This window comes from Caloenas nicobarica, chromosome 2, assembly GCF_036013445.1.
Source record: "Caloenas nicobarica isolate bCalNic1 chromosome 2, bCalNic1.hap1, whole genome shotgun sequence".
In the NCBI taxonomy this organism is placed as follows: domain Eukaryota; kingdom Metazoa; phylum Chordata; class Aves; order Columbiformes; family Columbidae; genus Caloenas; species Caloenas nicobarica.
In genome coordinates, this window is record NC_088246.1 from 34,402,584 (window position 1) to 34,426,863 (window position 24,280).

The 24,280-nt window shown below is 42.7% G+C and overlaps 1 protein-coding gene across 1 annotated transcript in view; it reads right to left on the minus strand.

Annotated features, from left to right (window-relative positions):
* Positions 1 to 22,868, minus strand: part of RAPGEF5 (Rap guanine nucleotide exchange factor 5) — a 164,580-nt gene extending 141,712 nt beyond the window's left edge. The window contains exon 1 of the mRNA XM_065628690.1: positions 22,169 to 22,868. Within this exon, the coding sequence (XP_065484762.1) occupies positions 22,169 to 22,354 (186 nt within the window). The 5' untranslated portion in view covers positions 22,355 to 22,868. The remainder of the gene's footprint in view (positions 1 to 22,168) is intronic.
* Between the last annotated feature and the right edge of the window lie 1,412 nt (positions 22,869 to 24,280).

The window sequence follows — 24,280 nt, forward strand, 5'->3', positions numbered from 1 at the left end:
TCTTTATAAAGGATCTTCTTTATAAAGGAAAGACATTCCCCTGACAATCTTAAAATTCATATGCTTAGGTGTAGCATAAAAAGATCAAAAAGCTGTAAAAAGAGAAACCTGTATTCAGCAGCGCTCGCAATGTAGGATTCCCAGGTGAGCCTGCAAAGCTCTCTGGAGGCACCAAATGGGTCATTAGCGAAAGGAAACCAAAGAGAGTATTCTCACCTGTTTTCTGCATAACAAGAACTTGCAATGAATCTGAATAAGTTATTTCACAAGAACAGAAACCCACTGCTCACAGTTCATTTGCACCTGCCCCAAAACAGAAAGGGAGCTGTGAAGAAAATGGCTGCTCTTTATAAAGACAGGTGATGCTCTTTAGGTTTAAAGACTTATTTCTCAGATGGTGACAGTCAGGAAAGCAAGGCATTTAGAAGCATTTCTGTATTTTCCAGTAACTACCAAACTAAATAGGGCTGAATGGGTTTATGCTTGGAATGAAATTCCTTTTTTTTTAGTTAATCTGGCAAAAACTAGCCACTTTTAAAGTCCACATAGCCTAGCAAGGAGCGTAATTTAGTGCACAAGAGCAAATTTTGTTTGCAATGCCCTTTCCTTTACCCAAAAGGAGTTAAGAATAGAAAAAAGTATTACAGAAGAAAATATGGCAGGACTGGCTGGTTGCTCTCCCCTCTCTTTCCCAGCCCTATCATTGGAGAAAAGCCATGGATAAATCCAGCTTTGGGAAGGCACCAACACAGGCCTGAACATCCCCTGTATATACCCTGTGCTGTGGCATCCTGATGCTGAAACCAACTCAGTTCGAGAGAAAGGCAGGACTGGTGAACTGGCAGAGGGGATGCCTGGTTTAGAGAAACTTTCCATTCCTTAAAAATAGATGACCACCACTCTCCTGCTAATGATGCCTTTCCACGACCAAATTAAAGTACCATAAAAATGAGGCTGCTGAAAGCAGGTTGTGTCTTTCCTCCACCTCCAGCTGCACCTTCCTATCTCCACTGCTCTTCTGCTTTGTAGGGCCATGCGTGGCTGTAAAGCCATGTCCTGAACCAACCTCAAGGACCAACAGCTTTGAACCGGCTCGTTAAATAACAATGCATTTTAACCCAGATTATTTCCCTCCACCAGGGCACTGGGGAGCCATGCAAGCACCATCGCTCGCCAGGCGGGCGGCAGGGGCACAGGCCAGAGCGGTGGGACACGGAGGAAGCGTGTGTTTATGCTGAATTGAAACAATCCAAGGAATGATGGCATAAAACACGTCTAATAAACCCTCAGTGTCTCTGTCAACATAAAAAGTTGACTACGCTCACAAAAAATGACAAGACAAAATGCAAATGTGTTAGTAATGGGGAAGTTCACCTCCCACCTTCATATTCACGTAAGTGCATCACTTTAAGCAAAACAGAAAGTCCACCTCATTTAACTCCATAGATCAGTTGTAGACTGCATGTGCTACAGCGATAGTTTACAATATAGAAACGGAGCTTAAACAGGTTTTCTCTTCCCTTTGTTAGAAAAACATTATAGAAGTTTTTAACTCATATGCTGATACAAAGTTTGCAGTGAGAATTCATTAAATATGGAAAGAAGAAAGAATCAGAATTTTACTGCTTTTTATCACCCTTTATAAAACACTAAAATATACAGAGTACACTTAACTGACTATTCACATTCCTTCATTAACCTAACTTTATTGCTCTAGTTGGCCATTTCAGCCATACCTTTCCTAATTCTACCTTAAAAGCTTCCCAGTGCATTTCACTCCTCCTGGCTGTCAGCAACATTTCACCTCCCTTTTTTTTCAGTACAAAATAGACACTGTACAGACTGTCGCCATGAAAATTTCCCAATATTGCTGCATTTATTTATTTTTAAAACCCAGCACCTAATAAATACAGTAGATGGTATTCGTAATCTACCATCATGTCACTGGCCATCAGCATCTTGTTTGGTTTTGGTCTGGAGGGCAGTGCACAAGAGCAGGTGGGTGGGGTTTTTAACGATTATTAAAGTTTTACGCAACAATTAATATTTCTAATGATGCAAGTTATAATTTCATATTACATTATTTGTAGCTTTCAAAAGAATGCACACCAGATATTTCATATTATCAATAGAAAGATGTTCCCAGTGACGGGTTACCATTCCTTTTCAGATAGATCTAAATGAAGATATCAACAAAACAGTGAAAAGAAAGATCAGGAGTAGGAAAATGCAGATTGTCTGCATATTTAAAAGCTTTCCAAAGTACCTCTCGTGGCACATTTCTTGTGCTGCCAGCAAAATACCTTCTCACGACACATTTCCAAATAAAAAAGCAAGCAAGATGGCACATCAACTTGGCAAAGACATTCTGCAAGCCAGGCAGCCTGACTCACAAGCCTGCACTACTAAAAAGAAATTTCACAAGGAAATTGTGTGTCAAACACAAGAACTAATGCCCAGGCTGTGCAATCTCCTTCCTGGAGTTTTTGTAACTTGACCAGACCAGGCCCTGCACAACTGCTCTGGCTTTGAAGTCAGCCCTGCTTGGACCAGAGGCTGGATCAAACAACCTCCGGTAGGTCATTTCAAACCCAAATTATTCTGTTCTTCTGTCCTGCTCCAGCAGTCCCAGGCACAACTTAATTCTGCTTCTCCTGCCAGCTGCATCAGGCATCGGAAAGTCTGTGGAGGTGCAGAGCAACCCGAAACACTTTTCTAGGAGCATCGTGTGTTTAAAAAAGGCTCTTGAATTCACATATTTTCATGTTAGCCTTTCACCAAAACTTGTTCCCATCACATTACCCAATGTGCCACGTCTCAGCAGCTCAGGGGCTGATGTACCTCTGCTGTCAGCATCACTGCAGATAAGACTGGTGCCAGAACTCGGCCTTCAGCAACCTACATTTCTCAGAGTTTAAATATAATAAAAATTTTAAAGCAGACAATCAATTGAACAAGTGATTCATCTCACCTGTCACTACCTACCACCCATCTTGCAGATGTAAGTTCAAATGCTCCCTCTCTGGTGTCAGGCAAAATGAGCATGGTTAGCGACTCGATTTTCCCCCAGTGCAGGCTCAGGAGCCTTCGTGTGAAGTGCCCCTATGACCCTGCTGCAAGAATGCTCACCTCTGCTGAAGAATTCTAATAAACAGCAGAAGGGAAAATATATCCAATATTCTTGCAGCTATTTCAGTGAACACAGATGCAGGAACAAAACTTCAAATATTAGCGAATATTCATCAGCTCTGAATGATGCTGACAATAAATAGCTAAAAATGTCAATGCAAAGTATATATACTATTTAATAAGAAAACCCATTAAAATCTTAATTTATTCAGAAGCAATATGCAAATAAAGAACCAGTTTTATAGATTTCAGTAACTACAGTATATTTAATGTTTTAAGTACAAAAAGACAAAGTTAAAATTCAGTCCTTTGACTATGATTTATGAAAATACCTCACAGTAAATTGCATCAATTTAGTTTACTATTTGAAAAATGCCTATATTTCTGGCAACTTTTTTTTTTTTAATGAACTGCACACAAATACTCCATTAATTGCTTTACAAGCGTGCAAAGGCATGTTTTAATGTCCCTGTTCTTTAATGTCGCCGCTCTCAGAAAGCTCCAAGTTTATCACTGCCCACACAAAAGGTAGGTGTAGAGCACAGTTATTCCTTTCAGGTACAAGACATTGAAATTCTTTACTCTTTGTTTTTGAGAAACCAATTTTTCTGATTTTGCAGAGATCAACTGACCTACTGGACAAAGAACCAGACTGTTCAGTATACCTCAGTTTTATTCCTGAACCTAATGTGGTAGCAACCTTCAGCAAGTCATTTCCCTTCCCGTGCAATGGGAACAACCATGATCACTCTACTCTGCAAAGCACTTTAAGACCTACTGGTAAAGATCAGCTAAGGGCTAGGAGCACCCAAGTTCTCTGCCAGGGCAGCCCCACTCCAAGTTCAAATGCCTAGAGGGCATTTAAAACAACAAATCATGAATAAAACCGTTGACTTTTGCTTTTCTTGCTTCTGAGGTTTTCAGAGAGCAGGAGCAGCCTCTGAGCTGGGTGAATAAGTAGTGGTTAAAGAAGCTTGCAGCACAGCCTTAACAGTTTGAAAATCTGCAGCGCCATTGTTTGTGTTGGCAGCACGCTGTTACGTGACCTCTTGGGAACAATATTAATTTCACTGACAGTAGCTCTTGGCACAAGCCAGTGCCAACCTATTATACCATGGACTGGATACTGGGAGTTCTTAACTACTTCCAGAAGAACAGCTGTAATTTACTTTTTTTGTGGAAAAACTATTAAAGTTTAACTATTTTAGTTTCATGAAGCAGTCAAGACCTCCCTGTACACAGAGCTTAAAAAGCACTCAATATGTGAGGAAAGAAAAAAAATTGTTCCCTTGGATCACACAAGCAATTCCTTGGCAAAGCAGATCCAGGAACTCGTCACCTGCTCTCAGCAGAGCCTCACCACTACTTGGAGCTCTGCTACTGGCACCTTCAAACAGTCTACAGAATGGGATCACACTGACCCTGATAACATCTTTTTTGTGCTTGAAAACCTTGGGTCTGGCTGTTGGAGCAGGAACAAATGAAAACTCAAGTGCACTCCATCTCCAAAGAGAGATTTGTTACTACTGGAATGGGGAGGGACTTGAAAAACAAGGCAGTTCAAAATTCTCTGCTGGTGTGCCAGAAACTACTGCACACTTATCATTCGATCAGGATTACTTAGCAGATAGAGTAGCATGGGAAGTAGTGTGGAATAACCATTAGGTACGGAATAGGACCAGAACATGAACAGGACTTTAGCATATACAACCAACCAATAAAAGCAGCTTAATCTAATTTAGCTTTCATTAGACTGAGAAGTTACCGAATCAGAAAATGTCACAGATGCAAGACACAGGAGAGTCTTGTAATTTTTGGACATGGAAAAACAGCTAAAGTGCCAAGTACCTAACAGATATAGGTTTTACTTAGTACGATAAGATCATAATCAAACAATATAAATTACTTATCTTCTGCAGATTAAGCTATTAAGAAAGTAAAAGATGCACTCAGCACCCCCATAAGGTCACAGAAACAGTTCAGACATCTTTAGATAGGAACTTCCTTCATGAACATAGGTTGAATGAAAGAAGAATACAGTCTTTGAAGTTAGACAAGACTGTGCACTTGCAAACCAGAAGGTCAGTCATATGTTGGGCTTTATCAAAAGGAGCATGGTGAGTAGGTTGAGGGAGGTGATTCTGCCCCTCTACTCCACTCTGGTGAGACCCCACCTGGAGTTCTATGTCCAGCTCTGGAGTCCTCAGTACAGGAAAGACATGGACCTGTTGGAGAGGGTCCAGAGGAGGCCACAAAAATTATCAGAGGGATGGAATATCTCTCCTACGAGGACAGGCCGAGAGAGTTGGGGTTGTTCAGCCTGGAGAAGAGAAGGCTCCAGGGAGACCTTATTGCGGCCTTTCAGTACTTAAAAGGGGCCTATAAGAAAGATTGGGACAGACTTCTTAGCAGGGCCTGTTGAGATAGGACAAGGGGTAATGGTTTTAAATCAAAAGAGGAGAGATTCAGGTCAGACACGAGGAAGAAATTTTTTACAATGAGGGTGGTGAAACACTGGCACAGGTTGCCCAGAGAGGTGGTAGTTGCCCCATCCCTGGAGACATCCAAGGCCAGGCTGAACGGGGCTCTGAGCAACCTGATCTAGTTGAAGATGCCCCTGGTCATTGCAGAGGGGTTGGACTAGATGATCTTTGGAGGTCCCTTCCAATCCCAACTATTCTATGATTCTGCCCTACAGAGACAGGTTTACTTATTTACTTACTGGTATTTTTTACCCGTAATTTTAATTACCTGCCTTTCTTCTGGTATATATCTTTATTTTCATTCTTTTTTCAGATAACAATTGTTTGCACGCATCTGATATTACTAAAGCACGTGGGTATGTTGCATTATTCTGAATTTACTTGCTACAAATTTACTCACTCTAAACTCAAGTCTAGAAGTCCTTCTTTCTACTGCTGTGGAAGTCAGATCCGCCTGTGTGAAGGCTGGGGGTTTCTTTATCTCTTGAGATTTTCCAGCTGGCACCAGGGAGTTTTCTCATTTTGATCGACAGGATTGAAGGGTATAACCTTTCTCCAATAAGAGACATTTGAAAATGTCATTAATAGAATTGGTCCTTATAAGGGTTCTCCTCATTTATTTATTTTCAAGACAGCATGGACAAGATCAGATAAGGCCTGTACAGGTGATCCTGCACCTCTCCTCAGGCTTAGAGTACAGATGTTCAACCAAACTCGGTTTAAGTAAAAAGTCACAAAATTTGACAAGCTACTCCTGTGAGATTAATGCCCTCTCTGACAATACCACACTCAAATTCATAGAAGAAGTACTAAACTACGTTGCACTAAACCTTTGTGGAGAGAGTATATATGAAAAAAAATAGGAAGCCTAAATAAATGAACAAATGAATAAATAAATAGATCTTCCTGCAGTTGGTCCCACATCTTGTCCCACATGTGGTCATTAATCCTGGTAATTTCCCAGCCCTCAGTAAAAAACTGCCCAGCAAAACAAGATCTAGTATTTAAAGCACAGAGTTCCCATCCCTTTGTTTCATTCCTTAATTGCATTATGAGGCCTTTAAACAAGTATAAAGGCACAAATTCTTTTCCTTTACAAAAAAGGTGAAAAAACCCTCATAATTTGAGAGTCAAAGGATCAGAAGATTTTTTCTGGTTTTACATCTGATTAAATTATCTTAATTAATTAAACTTTAACTGCATTTACAACTATTATCTAATTCTGCATCCCAACAGAAGTCCCACCATATGATGTCTATAACCTAGTCAATCTTTCTCCCATATTCAAAGGTATATTAAAAAAAAAAGGAGCGCTAAACTCTAAATCTGTATGAAAAACATGTGAACATGTGTGCAGTGAATAAAAAGAAGTCTATAGAACCACAGCAGTGCAAGGATCAGAGGAGAATTGTAAGTTATGAAATTGAACATACATAACTCTGTCAGATGAGTCTCTTGCCAAAGAGATTGAATCCTCTATGATTTCAACAAGATCTGTGTACATCAGGTGCTGTAACAAAGATTACTCCTCCAAGGGAACCGTTCAGGGGTTACTTATCTCACTGTGGAACAGGCCAGGCATCCACCAGATATGGGGATAGTCCAGAAAATATGTATCAGAAGATCATGTAAGGGTTTAACTGTAGTTGGTACAGTCCAGTGAAACTCTATTAAGCAGCCTTCCTACTCAAGTGATTATAAGCTTTTGTTTTAAAACAGAAGTCTCTTGCCTTGAAAGTTGTGGATGACCTTTCCAAGGCTGTTTCAAAATGTCCATGAGGCAGTAACCACAGCCTGCACCTGCACAATCTGCAATAACAACCCAGATGAGTATCTCATCCTTCACTGAGGACAGCAGTGGTAGCACCGTAGCTATTTTTAATGAAATCCTCATTAGAACACGTAAGAGAGAAGCAGAAGGACACAATGTGAACATAAGCACGCTTATCAGTTATGTGAACCGGGGCATATAAAAGAAAAGTAGAATAGCCTCTGCATTACTCACAGCCGCAGTATAACCGAGCGAATCCTGAACAAAGCAACCTCAAAGAGCCAGCAGAACCATCTGCTGATGCTGTAGTACAATCAGAGGAAAGGACTCCCATATCACTGCCTTTCTGTGGGGTCACATTTCCACCACCTGAGGACAGTCAGGCCTGGCAGCCAGAGCCAGGAAAAGTACATTTGAGGAGCTTCTGACCATCAGACTAAGCAGCAGCTCACGCATTCCCCATACTGCTTGGAGCTGCATCCTCCTTGCGCCACCACACACACCATGACTCTCCCAGGATCCTCCTTTATATGTCCATCTAAAGCAGCAATGCTGAACTGAGCCACCTTCTTCTGCTTCACCACATTGAGTCTTCACCCCAAGATTCTTAAAGGGCTGCTTTGTCCCATGGAAATAAAAGGACCAGAGGTAGAGACTGACCACATTTTTTCAGGCCTAGAGGCAAGAGAATAATCTTTCTTCCTCTCTAATTTTCTGCATGGTAGCCAACACTTGCAACATTCATCACTTCAATCCGCTGTTATCCTCCTTCCATTTGCACACAGTATCCTGGTTACCAACCCACCCAGATTTAAAAGTCAGTAATAAATACAATTTTAAGTCAGCAAATGCTTTCTGACATATGCAAAGCAGGAGGTTGGGGAGAGGAGAGTGGGAGAGAGATGGGGACCTGCTGTCTTTAAAAGCCAGTTCAAACAATATGCCCATGGAAGATGCTAATTAGTCAGAGAATTTAGACTGAAATCAGGGAAGGAAAGTGATCCACTGGATTAACACACTGCAGTATTCCCCACTGCAGTGACTGAGCTGCCAGAGCCTAGTAGAGATAATCTACCTGTGTTTCTATAAACTATCAAAAACCAAGATGTCAGTGACACCCTAACAGTCTGCTGTGACACTCAGTCTGCCCTCATCAGTTTACCAAGGAAGGCTGGGCCAGCCTGGATGTCCTACCAAAGTAGGTAATACTCGTTCAGACTCTTCCAGTTCCTTCACCATGACAATCTCAAAAGCCCATCCAGCAAGGACATCTGAGCCACTGGTTAAAGTCTAGCACTAGCGTGGATTGAGATACACTGTCTTCAAGAATCTCACCCCAATCAAATCGCTCACTGCTCCATCCTTTCCCACACCAGCATCTTAGAGATGACTTCAGACCAGTCCTTGTCTCAGTGGAACCACCACCACAAACCACATGGGCTTCACCAATTTCACCTAAGCCAGTCTAAGCCTATGCCAAAAATAACTGTGGCAAATTAAACAGAGTTTCAGCACCTTCTTGGTACATAGATACACACACAAGAGACTTCTTCAAAAAATCAAAACTTGCAAAAATATTAACAAATGTTTTTTCACCTCTAATCTATTTGCTGCCTTTTCTCCATGCAATGCCATAATGTCTGTGGTGAGCATCAGAGACACCAGAAGTTAACTGGAAAGGGTCTCTAGGACACCATTCCTGGCCAGTAAACCCTTGCCTTGGAATCCTCCTCCCTGCTCCCTCCACCAGGATATGATCAAAAGATCAGATGGGTTCATGAACAATAAAGTAAAGGGAACGGGAACGCTCTGGGGTTTGGAAGATTACGCAGGAGGTTTGTTCGCATGTTTTTAGCGTGCCTCATGCTTGTTGATGTTTTTAACTTCTCCACTTGTGCCAAGAGATAACAATGACTAACTTAGGAGGGAAAAAGTCACAGCATAAAGAAACAAGCATACACATAGTGAAACTGGAGTTGGCACAGGCTGAAAAGAAGATGACTCACAGACCCTCAGTATTTAGCTTTGTTTCTAAAAGTCAGATAACACCAACAACTGCTAAAGGAAAGGATGAACATTCAGTCTGCTTTCTTGCTTAACTTAAATAATCTTTTTTTAAAAAATCGGGCTTCCAGTTTTGGAAAAATCTGCCATTAGTTCTTCAGTAACAGGGACAGTTTTTAACTCGGGTTTATAAAAAGAAATTATTATTGTCTCTGGATAGCTTCTTTGGAATTATTTTTATTTACAGAATGAAAGAATGTCGTGTTTCCTTATCCACACCCACCATCCTGCCATAAATTTTCCTCTAACGTGTTTTGCTATTAATAAACAACTGCAGTAGGTCCTTTTCTACAGTCACAATAAATGGATTCTCAACGAGCATAAGTTTCCATTGTTTTTAATAAGACCACAACTTTGATTTAAAAGCAGCATTGCTCTGTTAGCTACACTTTATGTTTAAATGCAAAAGTGCACTACATGGACATTTTCTGTCCCTGTTTTTAATAGAGAGCTTTATAAGATTAGAGAGCAGTTGTCCGTAACGCAACATTCTTCGAAAATCTTTGGCAAGTGACTTGCTTGCTCCTAGCAGCAGTTTTGCCATAAAGTTGCCTAGGTAGGAAAATTTTGTAAAAAATTTTTAAAAATAATAAACCACTCTCTTCCCCTCCCTACTTTTTCTTCTTTAATGTATTGGACAGGTAGCTACTTCTTAACAAGCATGTTCTCTACATCACTGCAGTTTTTAAATAAAATACAGACAGCAGCAGAGCAAAGAGATACTCTTGCAGAGTCCTGCTCAGTGATTATGTGACAAAGTTGTTGATTACTAGTCTGTGTAGAGCCTTCCAAACAGTTGCCCACCCATTGAACATGAGTTTTGTTAGTCATGAATATTCTTAAATTTCTTACAAGAACAGGGAAGCCTTGGACACAGTGTGTTGTAACAAGATCAAGACTGACATGATATAAGCTGGTTCTCTTGTATGTTCAGAGACCATCTACACAGCAGTACTCTATAGTCATATCTCTAACAGACATCAAACAGACTCATCCTAAGACACAGAACTCCTCTTAAAGAAGGTAAAGCAGTCTTTCCTGGAGAGGCAAAATATTGTAAATGATCAAACAATAGCAAAGTAATGAAGAACAAAAACAGGATTACACAGGCAGTTTCCATTGAGGCAAAGAAATCACAAAGATGTCCCAGTGGTATGTCCTAGGCTGAATGCTGTTTAATAAAACATATTTGTGACGTCAGTATCAGGATAAGGAAATTTTGCTTATATGATTTTGATTAGTCACAATCAGAAGTCTATAAACAACTTCAGGTGGACCTAGTCAAGGTAGGCGAGTGGACAACTCGATGTTAAATTATGTTCATCCACATGAAATGCAAAGTAACATTCATTAGAAGGAAAAAATGCTGACAACTTATGTAGCTTTAAATTAACTATATCAGCTTAAAAAAAGCAACCTGAATGTTTGCAAAACCATTTGAGTGAAGAACTAATCTGTGTCACCAGGAACTCTCAAAGGATAGGAAATTGTTAGGATGAAAAGCCTACATAGTGGAGAGAAGGAAGAAATTACACGATTTATATGAATCAGCAGTGCAGTCTCATCTAGAATATTACATACAGCACAAGCCATCACAAGTTCAAAGGGACATTACAAAACCAGACAGAGTTCAAAACAAGGTAACAAAAATGATTACAGCACGGAAAGCGTCATCCAGAGAGGTTGGGATTGCTTGCTTTAAAAAAGAATATATAAAAACTAACTGTGCAGAAGATGGAAGTTTCCTGCCTCAGAAGAACAACAGAAAGCTCACTGACATTAAAGGCGTGATATTCAAAACTGATTAAAAAAAAAAAAAAAAGGAAAAAGAAAAAAAGGAAGCTTTCATTAACAACAGAATAAACCAAAACATATTTTTACTTCCCCTGTAAAGTCATTATCACTAAACCCACACACAAGCTCTGTAAATGTGAGTTCCAAGATGAGTCTGAAGCAAAAATACTAGCCAGATTCATTAAAAGGCTGGATTTGTATATGAGTAACATGAAAAGCTGTAACTACAATAGTTGATGGTAACAACCCTCAAGCATAAGAGTATAAGGCATCTCTGCCTATTTGAAACCAGAAAAAAAAATTACAAGGAAGGCAGACTATACAACATTTGCCCACACACTCTTGAAAGCACAAGAAACTTTTTATTTGTGGCTAAAACAGTTACCTGTCAGATCAATCTTACAACTTACGGATACAGGACTTGGTGAACCACAGTCTTGACCCAATACAACATATTTTGTATCTACACTAGCTTCCTCTGAAATAATTGTTTAGGGTTTGTTTGTTGGGTTGGTTTGTTGGTTTGTTTGTTTGTTTAACAAAACCTCTACCAGTATAATGTAAATATTTATTGCCACATTGAATTGCAAATTATCGACTCAAAAGTGGGACTTTTTAAGCAGGACTCAAGATAAATTCTCAGTTTATGCACACACTCTGAACTGAGGACAGACACCTCAACAGGAAAAAACAAGAGACATCACTCCTGCTATTCAGCTTGGAGACTCACCAGTTTTCATGCATGTCCTGGTAACCTAAGAGACCTATTGATTTGCAGCCATTCATTCAAGTGCAGTGAAAGCCATAATTAGATAAATAGCTTTGGTAAAACTAATCTGAAACTCATTTGTTTGGGGACTGTCTGTTTAATGAGATAAAACAAGAAATTAAATATCTACTGAATGTTCCTCTTTGTATCCTTCAACACAAGAATGAAAATATAAATAAAGAGGTGTCCATTTAACTACCATTATTATTTTTGCATTTTATGTATTTTGTTCCAGCAACTGCTGTCAAGGACAATTACAAAGGCAATATTTATGAATGACTATGCTCTATCAGGCTGACCAGTTTTATCTATCTCTCTCATACATGTGGATACTGAGGAATAAAGAGAACAGGTCTTTTAATAATTTGTAAACACTCTTCGAGCTGACAGAGTTTAGCTTTATGATGGCATGTACGATGTAAGTTTTTATAGTCTCCAAGGTCCATTTTTGGACATGATTATGCCATTCTTTGTGAACAGAAGCTAAATTCTGGTTTAGTTTTCAAAAGTATTTATAACAATTAATCTAGCAGAATAATTATATTTTGTTTCTTAACTATTTTTTTTCCCAACAAAATGCTGAGGAAGACTACTTTAAAGAATTCCTGTGTTGTGATTACAGTTAGCACAATTCAGTGCTAGCACAGACAGATGTTACAATTTATCCTTCTCAAGATAAAACACACTTAAGCTTGGAATACACTGTGTCCTCAGCTTTCATCTTTGGCAGCTAACTACTAGGTTCTGCTTTTGCTCTTTCAGGACTTGCATCTTCCATGACTTTTGCCTTCCTTAACAAACACCACAAATCTCGGTTCATCCTGCAACCCAGATTCAGCAGCAGATTTGTAGCCTGCATCCCCAGATTTGCTTTTGCTGCCAAGAGGCTTCAGATGCTGCAGAAACGACAAACTGCAACAAAGCACTGGATTGTACATGAGTTGGGACCCAGACCGGACCTAAGGGATTCTTTTAGCTCATTCCTTCAGCCATCCAGTAAACAACAGCTTTGCGACTTTCAGAGCTAACCATGCATGTGTGTTGTTCTTCTCCCCTTCTTTCCATATTTTAAAAATCAATTTATGCATCACTGAAGTGCATTCACCTACGGGATGAAACAGAGCATCTGCTTAACAGTATGCAGTAGCAGTCTATGACAGCAAACAATTACATCCGTCTGAAATTATGAAGTGGATCACTGAGTATAACTCTCTCAGCCAGTAGTGAGCCAGAAAACCACAATTAAATGCTTATAATCTTAAAACAAATTAAAAAACAAACAAACAAACAAACAAACAAACACCTGCTCTGCTTCGATCTCCCTGCCCCAAGCAACACCATACATTCTCAATGCTCACAAGTGGTCTGGACCTCAATTTTCTGTTGGGTTTGGGGTTTTTTGGGGTTGTTTGGTTAGGGGGTTTTTTGTTTGGTTGTCGGGGTTTTGTTTGTTTATTTGACTTGGGGTTTTTTGGTTTGGTTTGGTGGTGCTTGCTTGTTTTTTTCTTGGGAGGGAGAAATGCTTAATCCGAAATGCCATACTTCCTCTGGCTTACTGCACCTCATTACTGACCTGCAGGCTGCATACTGTCTACTGCATCACGAAGGGCATGGTTTGACATGCAGTCCCTTTGGCCAGTGATATCACTGTAAGCAGCCACAGCCCCTTACTTGGTGCTGCTTGTTCCACAGTCCCACCAATGATGCCAATACACAGCCTGCAGAGATGCTCAGAAGGGCCAACAGCAGGAGAAGTTACCAGCAGGTCACCAAAAGCAGACACATAAAACCCACTCCATAATTAAGCAACAAGACTGCTGGAGAGCCTCTGAACTATTTCTTTCCTTATTTCTCTAATTCATGCAGCCCATATGTGTCTCAGTCATGTAAAGACTTATGTATGAGGTTCAGAAAGCAAGGAAAGAAAGCCAACCCTCCCCAAATCCGGAAAAAAAAAACAAAACCAAAAACAAAAACACAACGCTCTTGCATTCCTCACAATCAATCTTTTAAAAAAGGCAAATCAGAAATCATCTGGCATTTCAAGCTTTAACAGGTTAATTTAGTTATAAAACTGAAGGTACAAAATATTTACTGATGCTATGAATACAGCTATACTGGTATTTATATAGATTGAAGGGCTTTTTTTTTTTTTTAGTCTCAATAAGCAGAATATTTTCTTTTTGCACTATAAAAATATATTGGCTTTTAATCAGTTAGCCTGCTGTGTTCTCTCTGGGAAAATATCTTGTGAAAAAGGAATTCATCAGAATAAACTGTATAGTATTTAAATATTAATAATTGACCCTAGCTTAATACAACAGCCATAAGTAGATCATTTTACAAGGTCAGACTAACCCAAGTCAAACTACAAGTTAACTGACATAAAAGACACTGTGACAGTTATGAATAGCTACTGCCTTTTACACCTGGAACTTGAAAATATTCAGATCCTGCTTCCATGCCTTTTAACTTTAGAGCCCAAATGACTTCATTTTTATCCTTAAACCTTTGCCAAAAGTGCAGATATAATGAAAAATGTTTAAATCAAAAGGTGTCATATGGCTGAAGTTCATAAAGCAGATACTAAAAACCAACGTAAATATTGCACGAAAATGGACATGAACCCCAAGGGATCTTCATGGCAGCCTGACTCAGAGCAAAAGAGGTTCTGGAGTTTGTGTACAAAGAAACGTGCCCTGCCGTCTTCAGCAGGGCAAGGCATGGATGGTGCAGCTACACCGGCCCTGAGGGACTACAGAAGAACTTGGTACTCTCCTTCTGTTCAGGATGTCCCATTTTATTTTCAGTCCTACAGCACCATACTGAGCCTAAACCAATCCTAAGGCTCTTTTTCAAAACATTAGTATGAACCCCAAATAGAAGATGTCTCACATCCCAAGGAGATGACCACCATGGGTAGAAAGAAGCACCTCAGCTATAGCTGAATAAGCAAGTTATATAGCATAAATACAAAGTTATACTATATAAGTTACCTAGTGTAAGTATAAAGTTACATAGTATAAGTATAAATTTGCAGAGTACAAGTATAAAGAGCGAGCGACTTCCTTTCCCATATGTGAAATCTTACTTTAATTGTTACATATTACGAATAAAACATCTGTTTTATTACAACAACTTTCCATGAATTAGGTTTAAAAGATGGCATAATCTGCTTTCCTTTTTTTCCCCTGCTTTTAAAAAGCTATCGCCTCCTGTTTTCAGTGTTTTCATCAGCATAAAAATGTACAGCTTGTTTTTCAATTTCATCACAGAGCAAATGGAATTCAAACCACTGGGGCCATACAAGTAACAACAGCTGAATACAAACCTTAACGGAGTTTGTCATAATTGTACAGTGCGGCACTTGTCCATTCATCTTGGTGGCTGGGAAATCTAGCATGAATTAACCAGTAGTGCAGGTTTGAAACAAAGCAAGTTAAAGTATACGGTTCCACAAAGTGAATTTTGGTTTTTTCCCTTTAAATAGATAACTAAGGGGACATCCAGCTCACATTTAAATCAAGCTTTTCCTCAAGATGTAACACTAGCAGAAATGTTGTAAATACTCCAATACATTCCTTTTAATTCCAGTGGAGCTGATCTTATTTCCTACATAGATTTCCTTGATGGGTTTCTGAGCCACACATGGCAACACCACATCTGAGGACGCAAAGGCTACACCCCTCCGAAACAGGAGCAAAACCAAAAGTGAAAGTAGCAAGGTCCTTGTTCAATCAGAGTTACAAACACATGCAGGGCTGATTGATATTTTCGTTTGAAGTCCCTAACTAAAGATGTTATTACTAACACAAGAAAAGCAGTGCTTAAAGACTAAGCATGGGCAAAATCATCTCAACATATTTTCAGCTTGGGCTTGATTTGCAGAGCAGGAAAGGAGTTGAAGACCGTGTTTTATAGCAGACAACTGTGGGTCAAAGCGGGACTTACCAGGATATGCTCTGGCCAAAACAGAGATAATAAGCTCAGAACCTGTCCCAAGCTTAGACCCAGCTGCTGCATTTTTTCTGTGTCAAGAGGCCGATGTCGATTTTAGGCACCTTCCATGAGCAAAAGCCACATGATGGCACCTCTTCCCCATGTGTTGACAGTGGCACCTGTTAGTCCTGCACCTGGCCCTCCCCAGGGGTGCTCAAAAGCGGCTGAGATGTCAGTCCAAGCACTGCCCGCTTCACCCCCAGTGCCAGTGTGAGACCACAGGCAGTGGGCAGTATCCTGCTAACCTGACTAATCCACAGCCTCAGGGAGAAAAAATAACTTTGCATTCTACAAAACTTATTAGGTCACTTCCTAGAGCAGAAGAGGGGGTTTGCCTTCCATTTCACTCCACTGTAGTTAATCGAACCCTGGCATAACTTCTCAGATGTCATAACACATGGGCTATTCTCAATTTACTAATTCACTGAACACTGACTATGAAACAAATTATTATGCAAATAAACACCAGAGACACTGAAATTCCCCATCAAATACCATGGTCACTGTCGCTAAGCTATTTTACTCATTACTCAATATTTCATGTGTCACCAGTCACAGACCTGACAAGTTAAAGGATACTGTGAAAGACAATTATCTTAATCAAATACATTTAGCAGGAATACATAATAAGCCTGATTACAATAGGAAAAATTCAAGACTACTTACTGAGACTATTTTTAGTCACATAATAACTGACAAAGTGATGGGGGTATTAAGTTACTGAGTAGAACATCTATAGCAGGCTTTAAAGCAAAATGTCACCAATATCAATCAGCCTACTTCAGTAATACTTCTGACAGTAAAACTTTTGATTCACTGAGCCAATCTTGTATTTTTATGTGCTGATTTCAGCCAGTGCTGTATCTACACACCACAACACCACATCTTTTTAATGCAGGAAAAACACCAAAGTTAAAGCCTCTATAGTATATATAAACAGAGGTACCAGAGCAATTGTTCTCCTGATTTTTTTCTCATCATTAACAATACTGGTCAAATGAGCATAAAGGTGCTAATGAAATTTGTTGATGTCACAAAATGAGAAGCATTGTCAAAACAAATGTAAACAGAATGGCATACAGGAATATTAGGTGGCTTTGAGAACTGGAGTATTAGGAAAACAGTATAATTCAGCAGCTTGAAACACAAGGTCACTCAGGCACCACTAAGAAAAGGAGCTGCCAACAAGAATATGGACTGCTATAAATGTCAGTCCTCAGTGGGAAGATTACCTGAGTAAAAGGCAGATCTTGGGTCAATCGAAACGTGACTATCATCCAGCACCATAATGTAGCCATGGAAAGAAGGACTGGAAATTCTGAGTATTTCCAGCAGGGAATTTCTAGTGTCCTGGCAAAACCTCATCTACAACACTACAGTTTCCCCAATCACAGGATTAATTGATTAGGGGACAGTAACTTGAATAACATAAGCAACTGAAAGATTCTTACAAGAAATGAAAAAAAGTTTAGCAAAATGTAAGTTGAGAGGTTCGGATACTCCATTTAATTAAAACAGATTGCATATAATTTGATTTTTTTCCCCTGCCAAAGAAGAGTTGCCTCCAACAGCATGACAACTGCTAGTGCCAGAATATATGACAGATATCTCTAATACACTCCAACCCTCCAGCTATTTTCAGCTCAGGAGCCTTCTGTGCCTGGTGAGGATTATGTATGTTCAAAACGTTTCCACAAACTTCTCCAGTCTCACCCTGAACTCATGTAAACTTTTAGCATCCATACCCTAACTCCTGTGGTTTATTTTCAACCTGTAACCCTACAGCCTGACATACACATTCAGCAATGTCACTTTAAACAAAGCTAAGGTGAAGACAGTCAGAACATTTTCCTGTCTGAAGAGCTCTAGGAACCTCATAAAAGGGGTCTCAGAAGAGAAAATAGTAATGGTGATCCTTCAACTTCCAGCAAGCCAAAAGGCAAGTCCCACGGCAAAGGTTTGTACAGGCCAGCAAGATCTTTCATAATACCAGAGTAACAGGGTTTGACACCACGACGTCCAAAAGGTTTTTCAGCTCCACTGTTGTGACAAAAGGCAACATCCATGCTCATGTGTAACAACACTATTTTGTTTGTGTGTAAATGTGAACCCAGAAAGCAGAAGAGATAATTTTAAATGCATGTGTGCAATATAATTCCTCCTCTGACTTCTGAGTGTTTCCCTGCTCTCGCAGATGTTAAGGAAGTTTACACAGGAGGCACTCAGGAGCAGCATTAGCTCCATTAAGAGTCCAACAGACTGTGGTGAAAAGGATTTTTGGCATGACAGAGTGACTGCTGCACCACCGCGCCTGCAGGGCCTCGCCGCTGGTGTTACTGGTGCTTCCAGGGACAGGGACCAGTATTTCACCATCAGTTACAAGAAAAAGGGAAGGAGAGGAAGACATCTTTGGCAAGCACCAGGAAGAACAGCAAAGACAGTTCATAACCAAAATGCTCATGCTTGCTACATGTACACGTAACGCATACCTCAAGGAGGCAAACTGGGAAACAGAAGGGTTCCACTTTCCAAATATTTTGAGAAAGCACATAGCAGAGGGGAACAGTTCCACAGGGCACAGTGACTCACAGCAGCAGAGCCCTCCTCTGCCTCTGCACAAACTCTGACACACACAGAAACACACACACAACTATCACAGCAAAAGACTGGATCATTTTCTGCTGATTTATCCAGCAGAAACAAAGAAGCGCCAAGCAGAGGATGAGGAGTAAAACCAACACCTCGCAGCTCACCCTGCAACTGCAGCCTAATCCCCAGTGCCACCTCAGACACCTGTGCTGCACCCGTCCTAAGACTGAATTTAAGAAAAAACACCATAAGGGACAAAGCCAACGTCCAGTTCAAAGTTCAGGAGCTTTAAAAAAAAATAAAAAAGCATTGGGTTTCCCTAGCAAAGGAATTAGAGGTTAGTTTTATGTGCTATTAAACAGTCTAGTGCCAAAGGCCAAGGACTGAGAAGCCCAAATCGATTTTAAAAAGTAATCCACCCCATATTGGTTTGTAAAATTTATTCCATCTGTTTGTATACTATCCTCTGCTAGGCAATCCTTCCCACCCCCCCACACACCACAGGAAGTATTTGAACAGCATGCAGTGAAGTACATCCTTAAAACAATTACAGCATCCTTAACACTTCCATTATATTTTATTATCCATAGTCCCCAAGCATGCACGCATGCAGATTATCCCTGCTTTACAGATGAGGAAGCAAAGAGCACTGCAGGCGGTCCCTCAGCAAGTCAGCATCAGAGGCAGACCCCCTGTTCAGGGGTCATAATATTTTTCTAGGAAATTAAACAAGCCAGAATTTGAGCTGGTCAGCATTTACTTGAAAACAGCTCACCTAAGTGAGCAACATTCCCGATAAAACCAGCTGGACAAATAAGACTCTCAGCTTGGCGTTTGAACAAACAAAAAAGCACGAAGAAAAAGTCACTGGAGAGGAAGATCAGACTAAGGTTATTTTTTTTTTTTCAAAGGGATAGAGGGAAGGGAAATTTCATAAGCAAACAAAGCCCTCCAAAAATGAACTTTGGATTAACTTGAAATATTTTGTTGAGGTGAAAAAAAATGAATCTCTGTTCAATATTTGTGTTACTCAACCTTTCTCCAACCTTATTTTAAGACTTCTTAAATTTAGGAGTCATGTTTAAAAGGGAAAGTATAAAAAATGCTTCATTTTAATAATTCTAACATATCTTTTCACTTTCCCAAATACTGTCATTTTGACAGTTGAAATTATTCTCCACATTAAATAGAACTATGTGAAAAGTGTTGTGCCCCTAAAATTCCATTTCTGGGGGGAAAAGGCACATGCACAGGGCAGACAGGAATCAAAATGGGGCACAACTAACACAGGCAGACTGGTCCCTGGAGAATCACATATGTGGGAGAGACCATCCATGCACCCCAGGTGTCCACTTTGTTTCCAAAGGGAGCAAGTGACATTAACCTCGCTACTGGACTCCTGGAACCACCTGCACCTCTGAACACTCCACCAGACACTTGCCTTCCTGAATAATTCGATTTGCAGGAGAATCCCTGCAAACCTTGAGACGGCAGAGCACAGCAGACCTGTTCTCCACACAGGACCAAGCCACCAGCCAGAAGGTCCTGCTAAAGCCATACAGTACCTCCACACAGCATCACCCACTGTTCCGAAGATCTGCTGGGTTGACTTCAGCCTGCCTTACAAACTCACCGTCCTCCCTCCAGCCTTCGTCCTACCAGGACAGATAGTGCAAGAAAAGCTTTGCGAGATGACCCACGGGGAAGCGAAGCCACAGATGACACCACCACTAAATCTGTCATGCTCTGTTTGCTGGGCCGTAACGCAGCACATCAGCAAAGACAGGCAAAGCCTCTGCTGGGACTATATAGTGCAAGATGTGACCAAGGCTTCAGCAAGCACAACTGAGCAGCTGCATGACCCAGGAGCTACCCAGGCTTCTCACCAGGATGTGAACTCACCCATTCCAAATATTTACAGAGTAACTGTTGTACCACTCATCAAATGCTTTCAGTAGCAGTGAGGAATAGCCATGAGGATAAAACTAAGCCTGCTCTGTGTGGTGTTTCCCTGAAGTGCCATGAATTTATTGTGCTAAAGCAGTATTTCAGACCTGCCTGCAAATGAACATAGTTACCAGCAGCGGTTCTGCACTGCTTCTGACCTCACTGCACATTTACTCCACTCCTTTGGTAGAACACTTTTAGAATGGAGTAAATTAAACTCAATTCGGAAAAGGACTCCTCTTCATTGGAAGAAAGATATCCATCATGAAAGTCCTGTTAGGGCAGAGCAAGACTCGGCTATTTGAAATTAACTGAATTCCCTTAGCTCTGTGTTCATATGGACAACTTTTCAAGTGGATTACTATTCCACCTGAACAATAAAAGTCATTAGCCATCTCCATGCAGACTAGTCTTTATTCTGTGGGTTAAACTCGCTTGAGGAAATAAATTAATCTAGAACAGGAATCTGAATCAAAATATTACTCAGAAATAGCTATTCTGCAGTAAATTTACATACTACCTTAATACTGTTTATCTTCCTTGCATGTATATCTTCTAATAACAAACCATGTGCCCAGGAAGTTGGCTTTAAATTCACACCCCACTATATTTCACAACAACTTCCCTGTGCAGATAAAGCATTTATTTACATCGGTAAAGTACTATAAAGTTGATGAGGGTACAAATACACATTATGCCAACTTCTCCCTACTAACTCCCCACACAGGCTTTTATCAGTGCCCCAAAACTACACAGCAGCTCTCTTGATTCCCCACGTAGACAAACCAAGCCTGTTCAGTTCAACAACTCAGCTGGTGGGTTTCAGCCCAGTTTTGGCCTGCAAGCAGGTTTTGCTGTGACCTGATGGCAATTCCCCATGATTTGGCTCAAGTCACAAGCGGAAGATTTCACGGCCATGAGTGGCTGCTCTCCACAGCAGTTCCCAGCTGCGGTGGTGTCACACCATGCTTCACCGCAGCACTGCTTCCCACCAAGCCAGCCTCACAAAGCCATACCAGCCTTTCTAAAAATGAGTGAACTTAAGTGAAATTTGGCTAGGGAATCCCGTGATGCCCACCTGTCCCCATGGCCCCAGTCTCTGAAGGCATCCGAGAGGAGTGGCAGAGCACACCCAGAAAGCCCTTCTAGCTTCAAACACTCCACTACATGCTGAAGTTCACCGCTTTAACACGCAGTTGCACAAGTGTCCAAGCACACCTGCACAGCATCTCCTGACAGGTGAGCACATGCATTGGACCACACAAGTTCTGCCACATGGGAGGGAAAAGGAGGGAAGAGAAGAGCCACAGGAGGAACAAGGAGATCCTGACAGATGTTTCATTTTTTTTAATCACAGCTGGCAGAGGCGGGTCGAGCCCGGGGCCGGCCTGCGGGCACCCCTGCCCGGGCACTGCCGAGGTGCCGCGCCACGGCGGAGCCGCCCGATGGCCCTCCCTCCTTCCCTGCGGTTCCCCGCGAAGGTCCAGCGCCAGGAGCCCGCGGCCCGCCCCCCCACCGCGGCCCGACCGCGGGCGCTGCGGCCGGCGCCCCGCCTGCCCCGGGCACCGCCGCCCGGCGGGCAGGGCGGGGGCGCTGCCCCGGGGCGCCCGCGGGCTCACTCACCCGGCCGGCGGCGGCAGCGCTCTTCCTCCGCAGCGTCAGCCCGCTCCGCAGCAGCGCCGGCAGCTCCCGCAGCTTCTGCCGCAGCTGCACCGGCGGCGGCTCGTGGGCTCCGCCGCCGGAGCTCCAGCTGCGGGCCAGCTCCGCGCCCTCACACGGCGACGGCATCTTCACGGAGCCCACGGCCATGCCGCATCCCTGCCGGGCTGCGGCGCGCAGACACGCTCGCCCGCCCGCTCTGCCCGCCCGCCTTCCCCTCGCGTCGCCCCAGCCCCGCTCCCACCCACAGGCAGGCACACGGGCAGGAGGCAGGCAGGAGGCAGGCAGGAGGCAGGCAGGCACACGGGCAGGAGGCGGGCAGGAGGCAGGCAGGCAGGCACACGGGCAGGAGGCAGGCAGGCAGGCACACGGGCAGGAGGCAGGCAGGCACTCGCACGCACCGCGCTCCGCTCGCACACCTTCCCCTGGCGGCGCCGAGCGCGGCCTCCGCACTCCGCGGCCCCGCCGCCGCGGGCAGCCCCGGGCGGCGCAGGAAGCCCCGCCGGCCCTCCACCCCTCCCGCCCTGCGGCTCCGGCAGTGATAAAGTGCAGGTAACGAGAAGGGTAGAGGAGGCGCGGGCGGGAAGAGGCAGAAAGTCCTATTAACTCCTTTGCGCTCGGGGATCGCCGCCCGGGCTGTGTCCCCACCTCTCCCGGTGGCCTGCGCCCACGGGGAAGAGGCGGCGGGTCCGAGCTGAGGCGGGAGGAGTTCAGGTTCCTCCGGCGGCTGGGCGGTGTCGGTCGCTCCTGGAGGTTGTCAAGGCCAGGCTGGAGAGAGCCCCGAGCTGAGCCTGCCTGGGCCGGAGGCCTCCCAGGGTCCCCACCTGCCCCAGCCACCTGATGATCCCCAGGACTTATTTATGGCTGTACGGAGTGAAGCGCTTCCCTGCTCCCTTCCCAGTGGATTCTTGACTTAGGGAGGTGTTTTGCCCTCCATGTCAGTATTGGCACTGCAGAAACTGACCAGTTCATCCCAGGTGAATACTTGCTTCCAGTCATTCAGGTAATCCTGAATGGATTCCCCTCTACTCTGCCCTGGTGAGACCTCATCTGGAATATTGTGTCCAGTTCTGGGCCCCTCAGTTCAAGAAGGACAGGGAACTGCTGGAGAGAGTCCAGCGCAGAGCAACAAAGATGATTAAGGGAGTGGAGCATCTCCCTTATGAGGAAAGGCTGAGGGAGCTGGGTCTCTTTAGCTTGGAGAAGAGGAGACTGAGGGGAGACCTCATCAATGTTTATAAATATAAAAAGGGTGGGTGTCACGAGGATGGAGCCAGGCTCTTCTCAGTGACAACCAACAGTAAGACAAGGGGTAATGGGTTCAAGCTGGAACACAAGAGGTTCCACTTAAATTTGAGAAGAAACTTCTTCTCAGTGAGGGTGACGGAACACTGGAACAGGCTGCCCAGGGAGGTTGTGGATTCTCCTTCTCTGGAGACATTCAAAACCCGCCTGGACGCCTTCCTGTGTAACCTCACCGAGGTGTTCCTGCTCTGGCAGGGGGATTGGACTAGATGATCTTTCGAGGTCCCTTCCAATCCCTAACATTCTGTGATTCTGTGATTCTGTAATCCCTGGAAGGGAACCCTCAATGCCAGAAACCAGGTCCTTTACTCTTCGTGTAAGGAAGAAAGATACATTCAAGGCATTTATCTAGAATTCAGTACCTTGAATTACGGGGGCTTTATTTAATCTCTGGAGTCTGCCTTTTCTGTCTCGGTGGTACAGGTGTCACTTCCTTTCTGCCACTCTGTTCTCATCTGTTTAGATCAGAGAACTGAATGTAAGGTGGGGCTCTGCTTACATATATCTTCTGCTCAGAGCTACAAATAAGGCTGACACGTTCTTCCAGGTTGAATGGACCAGTGCCTGAATATCTTGGTAAATGGCGTTGCAGTCAAGTCAGTCTCACAGACATTATGGAAAGCTGTCACCCTGTCCCACCCCTGAGATCCCATTGGTTTCAGGGACTGACCCTAGTACTCATCCAGCTCTGCAGGGAACTGGCTTAACCATGAAACTAACCTTGCAAAAAAGGAATATTTTCCTCACTGGTGTGCTTCCTAAACAAACTCC